This window comes from Sus scrofa, chromosome 5 (assembly GCF_000003025.6).
Source record: "Sus scrofa isolate TJ Tabasco breed Duroc chromosome 5, Sscrofa11.1, whole genome shotgun sequence".
Classification (NCBI taxonomy): domain Eukaryota; kingdom Metazoa; phylum Chordata; class Mammalia; order Artiodactyla; family Suidae; genus Sus; species Sus scrofa.
In genome coordinates this window covers 17,417,338-17,426,225 of record NC_010447.5, presented here as the reverse complement: position 1 = coordinate 17,426,225, position 8,888 = coordinate 17,417,338, and the positions used below count along the sequence as shown (strand labels likewise).

General features: G+C 53.5%; 1 protein-coding gene across 4 annotated transcripts; it reads right to left on the bottom strand.

The window, feature by feature from the left end:
* ATG101 (autophagy related 101) lies at positions 456-8,141 on the bottom strand. Of its 4 annotated transcripts, none has more exons than XM_021091676.1 (4): positions 8,007-8,141; positions 7,624-7,751; positions 4,630-6,673; positions 456-1,293 (listed from the first exon to the last, which is right to left on the bottom strand). In XM_021091676.1, exons 3-4 carry the CDS (start codon positions 4,879-4,881, stop codon positions 889-891), a joined length of 657 nt encoding a protein of 218 aa, XP_020947335.1. In that variant the 5' UTR covers positions 4,882-6,673; positions 7,624-7,751; positions 8,007-8,141; the 3' UTR covers positions 456-888. The 4 variants fall into 4 exon arrangements, with proteins under 4 accessions (XP_020947335.1, XP_020947334.1, XP_020947333.1 ...); XM_021091675.1 differs by having other exon boundaries at positions 4,630-4,991; XM_021091674.1 differs by having other exon boundaries at positions 4,630-4,959.

Sequence of the window (8,888 nt, the reverse complement as noted above, 5' to 3'; positions counted from 1 at the left end):
GGTTAAGGCACTGGTGTTGTCACTGCAATGGCACGGGCCACTGTTGTGGGGCAGGTTCAATCCCTAGCCTGGGAATTTTGGTATGTGGCGGGCAGAGCCAAAAAAGCAAAAAGAAAGAAAACATGGAAGAATCAAACAATGAAAAGCACACACTGGGGTTCACTGATTTTGAGCACACTTGCCTAGAAATTCACATGAGTTATCATGTCCTAACCCTGAGCTTTCTAGTGCAGGAAGGGGCTGTGTGTCCCTATGAGACAGAGGAGAGATGCTGTGGCGCTGTCCGAGGCAAAACCAGAGAGTATAAACTGCGGGGACGTCACAGCTTCCTTGGGGAGGGAGGCGAAATAGCGCGGTCATATCCAAAGGCAGCAGATCCTGATCTGCATCCTCATTCACGGGCCTGACCATGGTCACAACTGCTTATGAGAATGTCCAACAAAGTACAAAATCCGTCAGCTTTAATCTACCTTTAATCCCATCCTCCCACCCCGGCATCGTGGAACAATGGCCTCAACACACACCTGTGTCGTCACAGGTCTGCCAGGTGTTCACGTTTCAGGGCGACACCAGCCCAGGCAGAGATGGCTCCAGCCAAACTCACATTCTCACCTTTATTCACCATCCTAGTGATGGCTCCTCTGTACAATGAAGGAAAGGGGACCCCACCAGGGGTGTGGAGAGACGGTGCAGGCCGGACTTGACTGCCAGTGAAAGTTAAGAGGATGACCAGAGTCTGGCAACCACAAACAAGGAAGCCAGGGGCCAACCTTCCAAGTCGCGTCAAGGACCCAGAGCAGGTTCCAGGGCCCCAAGGGCCTAAGAGAACCATCCCCAGAAGCCTAAGTCCACAAGCCATCGAGGAGCACCCAAGGCCCCCGGCAAGGCCTAGAGGGCCAGGGTGTCTTTGATGAGCCTGCGCATGGTGGTGGTGACCGAGGAGCCCAGGGCATCGGTGATCTGGAAGGAGATCTTGTAGAGGTAGGGCTGCACGTCCCGCAGGCCCGTGTCGAACACGTTGTCCACCTCGGACTGCGTGGGCATCTTGGGCAGGTACTCGTGCCGGTTCATCACCTCCACGATGTTGATGATCTTCTCGCAGAGCTTCTCGCCCACCTTCTCCCGGCAGATCTGCCGCTCCTGCTCCGTAGCCAGGGCCACCACGTGCACCTTGACTGTCCACACTTCCCAGGGGATGCACTCATCTGAGAACGGCCAGCGAGACTTCTTCTTCTGATAAAACTCCAGGGACATCTGCCCCAGCCCATCGCCCCCGGAGTTGCGCAGAGCATCCTGGGGAAGGAGGAGCAAGAGTGAGCAGGCCTAGGAGCTCCCACTGTGGCACGGTGGGTTAAGAAGCCAACTGCAGCGGCTCGGGCCGCTGCAGAGGTGTGGGTTTGATCCTCGGCCCACACGGTGGGTTAACGAATCTGGCAATGCCACAACTGTGGCTCCATTCAATCCCTGGCCTGGGAACCCCCATATACTGTGGGTGTGGCCATTAAAAAAAAAAAAAAGTGAGCAGGCCAAGGCCTCTGAGGGCTTCTCACCCTGTGAAAGCCTGCTTCTGACGCCCCAAGGAATTGTTTTCCTAGCTTCACTGGTCCTTCGGGAGGGCAATGAATGAGATCAGAGAGCAAAGGATTTGTGTGAAGTGAGAGCAAAGTGTCGGCATAAAATTGAGTGGTTCAAGCAAACTGACAAAAGCTGTCTGCTGGCCCAACTCCTCCAGCTTTGCTCAGAAGGGACCTTTCCAAGCACTGTTCTGGGCCAGGCACTGTACACACACGATCTTGCTCCGTCCTCTCAGCAACTCTGCGCGGCAGGTACATCACCTGCATTTTAACTGAGGCAGAGGGAGGCTCAGAGTCGTTGGCAAGCTGTCTTGCTAAAGTCACAGGCTAGTAGATGACGGCACCAGGTCTGAATCCAGATGGTCTGATTTCAAAACCCTTGCTTTTTACCTTCACTGGAAGGGCCCTCCTTCTCCTTCCACAACCCCTCCCCTTTGGCTCTCACGCTTCAAAACATTCTCCAAAACCACCTTCTCAACAACATCTCCTCTCCAGGCAAGCGCTATCTGCCTTCTTCACGGCCAGTTAAGCCCAATCCTACTTCAGTCACTTGATGACAAGCTAAACTCACAGTCTCTAAAGAAAAGTCCAGTGATCCTTGAATAGAAAGAAGCCAAGGGACAGAAGGGGGACGGGAGGGGAAGGACAGACGAGACCTGGCTGCTTCTCCCTCTCTCCTCTGAGAAGCAAATGGGGCCACGTGATCCAGCAATTCCGCCTATCCCCCCATGGGGCACGCTGGCCCCATGCTCCTCCTCCAATGCAGCCGAGACCCTAAAGCACCTTTCCATGTGAGTCACGGCCAACTCAGAGGCTAAGGACGCCTCCCTCAAGTCCTAATCTGCCCCCCAGGGATTAAGTCTCTCCTTCATGGCCAAACCAAGCTCAGTAAGAATGGCTACCACTTTATAATGCTCCTCTGCACCAGCTGTCGAAGTACTTGACATACGTGACTCATTGAATCCTCACGGTGCAAATACCCTATGAGGTGGGTATGATTATCATTCCAATTTTTTTTTGGGTTCTTGGGGGTTTTTTCTGTTTTTTTTAGGGCCGCACCTGTGGCATATGGAGGTTCCCAGTCTAGAGGTCGAACTGTAGCTACAGCTGCCAGCCTACACCACAGCCACAGCAACGCAGGATCCAAGCAGCGTCTGCAACCTACACCACAGTTCACGGCAACGCCAGATCCTCAACCCACTGAGCGAGGCCAGGGATCGAACCTGCAACCTCATGGTTCCTAGTCGGATTCGTTAACCACTGAGCCATGACGGGAACTCCAGCATTCCAATTTTATACACAGTGAAACCGAGGGCTCGGAGGAGGTGAGTCACTTGCCCAAAGTCACACACCTGCTAGGTGGGGGAGCCTGGCTCAACTACTATGCTCCACGTGCTCACAGGCATCTGGGGGACAGAGGGCTGAGTACCACTGCCTCCCTTGAAGGGGGACTGGGAAACTCTTATGAATGTGTCCTTTCTGGGCTTGGAGGGACTGAGGGGCTGGGGGACAGACGTGCCCAGTGTGGCCTGGAGAGGGTCCACACCCTGCAGAGATCACACCATACCCGGCACAGGGCAGGGTGTCTCTACACGTCTATGGAATGGAAGTCAGATAGACACCCTCTGCCTCCAACCCCAGGGAGGGTACCTTCAAACAAATTCCCTTTGTTTCTTTACAATTTGAAAATATGCGCTCATTGAAAGAGTGATGCAGCACTATTCACAATGGCCAAGACATGGAAACAACCTAGATGTCCATGACAGAGGAATGAATTAGGAAGCAGCGGTACATATACACAATGGAATACTACTCAGCCATAAAAAAGAACAAAATAATGCCATTTGCAGCAACATGGGTGGAACTAGAGATTCTCATACTAAGTGAAGTTAGTCAGAAAGAGAGAGACAAATACCATACGATATCACTTATATCTGGAATTAAAATATGGCACAAATGAACCTTTCCACAGAAAAGAAAATCATGGACATGGAGAACAGACTTGTGGTTGCTGAGGGGGAGGGGGAGGAAGTGGGATGGACTACGAATTTGAGATTAATAGATGCAGACTATTGCCTCTGGAATAGATGAGCAATGAAATCCTGCTGTACAGCACTGGGAACTACATCTAGTCACTTATGATGGAACATGATAATATGAGAAAAAAGGATGTGTACATGTATGTGCGACTGGGTCACCTTGCTGTGCAGTAGAAAATTGACAGAACACTGTAAACCAGCTCTAATGGAAAAAAAATAAATAAAAAGAGTGCACTGCAACACTGAATGAAACCAAAATTAAAACTCACACTCTCATTCCTCCCTCCTGAGGCAACCAACATTAGCAGCCTGGTGTGTCCCTTCCACCCTTCTCCTCGCCCTCACAGGCGCACACAAACACGTGCCACACTCCCCAAGGGACGCTCCACTTGGATGGCAAGTCCCTGAGCCCAGCCACCCTGCCTCCCAGGGCGCTGCATGTGGGAAGGGTCCAAAACTGGAAGCAGAGGCGGAGAGAAGGTGTCAGGAGAGAGAGAGAAGGTCAAGAGCACGGGGCAGGGTAGGACGATGCTCACCCCAGGGGCCCTGACCGCCAAGGCTGCCAGGGCGTCCTGCTCTCCCTCCTTGTGTTTGTGTGTTTTGTTTTGTTTTTTATCTTTTTAGGGCCGCACCTGCGGCACATGGAGGTCCCCAGGCTAGGGGTCAAGTCGGAGCCACAGCTGCCAGCCTGCACCACAGCCACAGCAACGCAGGATCCAAGCAGCATCTGTGACAGACACAGCTCATGGCAACGCCGGATTCTTAACCCACTGAGCAAGGCCAGGGATCGAACCCATGTCCTCATGTATACAAGTCGTTACCACTGAGCCACGACGGCTCCTTCCTTGTGTTTTTACGAGGCTCCCTCACCTCCCCCAAGCCCAAACCCTCCTCACCCACAGGAGCTCTGAACTCGCCTATTCCTTTGAACCTAACACGCACACCCAGGAAAGGTAGGTGAGCAGGAGGAGGGGCGCTCAGGGGGGCCCCCTGCAGCCCACTGCTCCCCCGCTTACCCTGAACTCTCCGACCACCTTGCGCAGAGCGCGGTCCAGCTCCTCGGAGGAGACGCGCACGTAGGTGAAGTCGATGAAGTCGCAGTCGACATCCTGGGTGCCCACAGTGCCGATGGAGTAGGTGCCCTCCTTCTTATAGTGGAACTTGCCTGTGCTGCGGTGCAGGAGCACCGTGTGCAGCACGGCCAGCATGGCCTCCTCCACCTGCCGCCCCTCCACGGACACCTCCAGCACCTCCGAGCGACAGTTCATCTTGTAGCCAGTGGCCCACGCTGGGGCCGGGAACACAAATACAGACGGGGAGCTTCACCCCCTCCCAGGGGGGCTACCCTGCAAGAGGAGCCAGGGCAGAATGCCGACACCTTCTGAATGACCCTAGTGTCACCTGTTCCCCTCCCAGGCCCGGCCCAGCCCCTGCCGCCACAGTCCTTCTCCGCTTTGTGGCAGCAGCCACTGGCAGACAACCTTAGTCTCCCGGGAGCAGCGAGGGGGAGAGCATCAAAAGGACTAGTCCACACACCGGCCAAGGCTTGAATTCCAGGACGGTACTCATTGCCGTTTCCAGCAAATGCTCCCTGTGCAACACCTGTCCGTCCCTGCACTTGAGAAGCTGCCAGGATGGAGGAAAGGCAGGGAGGCCAAGCTTACCGTAGGGCTGAGACTACCGGTGGGAGCAAGAAAAAAAGGAAGCCTGGACTCTGATTTCTTGGGACCTTGAATGACCAGATGAAGGCATCTGGACTCTGTCCCTAGGGCAGTGAAGAGTCAGTGCATCACTGTCCAAGACTGAATCTGTGCATCCGAAAATTAACTCTGGCTGACAGGCAGAGAATGGCTTGTCACTATTTTGGGGTCACAGGCAGCTCTGAGAAGTCAGTGAAAGCTAAGAAGACTGGACTTGAAAACCTGGCGGAAAGACAGACACCAAATCTCACATGTTTCCAGGGCTATCCAGACTCCGAAGTAAAATCTTGCCAATTTAAGGCAGAAAGGCTGGGCAAGGAGTCCAGTTAGAGGCCGTTACCACAGTGACAGTTAGAGACAGAGCCCAGTGGGATATGGGAGAGTGAAATGCAGAAGGTGAGGGTTTTCACGTCCAATGGTCCTGGGTTTGAATCTTGCTCTGTGACCTAAAGCAAATCACTCAATCTCTTGGAGTCTATTTCCTTACCTGTAAGTTTGGATCATTGTGAGAATTAAATAAAACACAAGCAAAACACAGTAGAATAGCAGCAAAGAGCAGCAGGTTAGAACCCCAGCTCTGGGAGTTCCCGTTGCAGCTCAGCGGTAACAAACCCAACTAGGATCCATGAGGATGTGGGTTCAATCCCTGGCCTCACTCAGTGGGTTAAGGACCCGGCGTTGCTGTGAGCTGTGGTGTAGGTCGCAGATGTGGCTCAGATCTCGAATTGCTGTGGCTGTGGTATAGGCTGGAGCTGTAGCTCCAATTCGAACCCTAGTCTGGAACTTCCATATGCCGCAGGTGCGGCCCTAAAAGAAAAAGCAAAAAACAAAAGGACCCTAGCTCGGCCAACTGCTCACTGTGCGATCCTGAGCAAGCTGCCTAACCCCTAGGTGCCTCAGTCTCCCCAGTCTATTATAAAAAAGGGACATGTTGACATAACCTTGTAAATACTTCACTAAACATTTTTTTAAAGGGGGAGAGATGATATTATCAATAGCTACTCTGAAAGGGTTGTCTCCAGGACTGGATCCGTGAGCATCGGTAAAGCCCCTAAAGCAGTTTCTGGCAATTAGGAAACAGAAAGTATTAGCTGCTATAATTATGACATTGTCATTGCTGAGAGATGATGCCAGGCGACAGGACAGGACTGGTGACAGGACTGGCAGAGGGAGTGGGAAGGAAAGAACAAACCTGAGCACCAGAACTTCATCAGGGACTAAGCTATCGACCCAGAAGGACAGAGAACAGTCAAATTTCTTAGTGGAGAGGGTTCGGTTTACATACCTCCCCTGACAGGGAATTCACTACCTCTCCCAGAAGGCCATTCCGTGTTTTCAAAGTTCTACTCAGTGATTCCTCCTATTGAAGGAATCCATCTCTCAGTGCTTCAAACCATCTCAATTTTGGTATCAAGAGCCACGCGGAATAAGTCCCCCTCCCCCTTTCCACAAAGGAGCCTTTCAGATATTCAGAGGCAACTCTTCCATCACCCTCTCACCCCTTCCACACGTTAAGTCTCCAGTCCCCATAAACACGCCAACTCGACACCATATCTTACCTCCTCCGAGTCTGGAAGCTCTCTTCAAAGTATACTTGTTTGTCTCTTTGCCCCCAAACCCAGGGCAGCAGTCCGTGGACTGCTCGGAGATCAAGCTGGCTCTGTCTTTCCCTTGGTAACCAGCCCACAGCTACCTATACTATCAGGTATTTTTCCACAGGTATTCATCTCATCTCTCCAACTAGGCAGACAATTCCTTGAGGTCAGGGACTGTATCCTACTCATCACTGGAATCTCAGTACATGGTTCCAATACAAAGGAACTGCTCCATTCATCCTGACCCGGAAATGGTTGCTGGTTTGGTTTCTTCTACACGCTTAGGATGAGCAGGACTCTCTTGCTGTTTCGGCCCTCTAGTTTAACTCCACCCAGCAGCTGCCCAGCTAAAGACTCGCAGCTCTGGTCCAGCTCCTCTTTCTTCCACAATTTCCCCCTCTTGTATCCCCCACAAACCTCCCAACAGGCCATACATCTCTTCGTTTCTGCCCCAAACCTAAACTCTTCCTTCAACCTCAGTGCAATTTGACTCCACTCCTTCAGGGAGTCAGTTCTCAGCCACCTTTGGTCTGTACAGAGCTTGTCTGATCCCTTAACCCCCAACCACGGCGAGCAGAGGATTTCTCCAAGGCAGGGCCTGAGAAGCTCTTCTTCCCTCCGGTCTCCCCAGTTCCCCGGTCTACAGAGCACAGGGGCAGAGGCCGACTGATGCCTTCTCTGGGCCAGGCTTAAGCCCAGACCACGCCATCCTTACCTTGTGCGGACAGGCCGGAGCGCGGGTCACTCAGGCTGGATCTTGCCCTTCCTCCTCCTCACGCGCAGGTACGCCCTCCGCAGGTACGCCGCAATTTCCGTGCGCGGGAAGAGCCGCCAAGAGATAAGCTGAAAGCAAAAACACAAAGTTATTCGTCTCCGCATCAAAAGGCCCCGGCCAAAGGCAAGAAAGACTTCCCGCCCGAGTCGCGTCTGTCCCACCGCCACTCCCCTCGAACCTCTACCGTCCAGGGACGCGGGAGGAGAGAACTCCTCCAGGTCTCGGAAGCGGTGCCCCGCGCCCAGCCTGGCCAGGCCCGGGAGTTCGAGGTGCGCCCGCGCTCGCACAGGAGAAGAGGGCAGACAGCTGGAAGGGTCCCCTACCTCTCCGAATCCCCGTCCGAGGCCCGCGGACCAAGCAAAAGCCCGGGCGGCAGACGCCAAATCCCCTCGGCAGGCGGTGATGCCGGCGCCGGAAGACCTGACCGGGCCCCTGCAAGCCGGGCCGGTCCCATCTGCTCCGTCGGCCTCCGGCGGGGGCGCAAGCACGCCTCTCTCAGCCCAGACAGCAAGATAGCTAAGATTATCGTTCCACCTCGACACCAGCGGACAATAGAGCTATTTTCTGATCTATAATTTGAAGGCTATCTTTTTCTGCATTATCTCTTGGGTTTTAAGATTTGATAATGAGACGTATCCCCCCCGCATTTGGACGAGTCCATTCACTCCTACCTCCGAGAAACTTGCGTTTCGGCTAGAACATCCCACTTCCGCCATAGAGAAGAGAGGGCAAGAGAGGCCTATTGAGTCTGTGCTGCCTCCCTAGGCTGGGAGGAGTCATCGGCGGCGAGCCCCTGGGGTACGGAGACTTGGTCCCCTGCTCTGGGTCAGAGGTCTGGAAAGGGGCACTAATCCCCCAAGACGAGGGGCATGCCATTCGAAGGGATGTCCTGGAGCTGAGCTCAGGCCAGTGTGCTGTGCATCACGCTGAGTGGATGGCAACATTTTACCTTGTTCAATATGCGTGACACACAAGATCCCCTGGCTCCACAAAGATGCTGGACAAAGGGGCTTCACCTTACTCTGTTATCTCCACTTCTTGGTGCTCTGCTATGACCAATCTGGTGAAAGTTCTTATAAAGCTGTAATTCTGGAGTTCCCGTCGTGGCTCAGTGGTTAACGAATCCGACTAGGAACCATGAGGTTTCGGGTTCGATCCCTGGCCTTGCTCAGTGGGTTAAGGATCTGGCGTTGCCGTGAGCTGTG

Coding starts and splice junctions, on each gene's coding strand:
- ATG101 (XM_021091677.1), bottom strand. CDS start 4,881: ATGAACTGTCGCTCGGAGGTGCTGGAGGTGTCCGTGGAGGGGCGGCAG. Junction 1,294..4,629: donor AGGTGGTCGGAGAGTTCAGG/GTAAGCGGGGGA, acceptor CTCCTTCCCCAG/GATGCTCTGCGCAACTCCGG.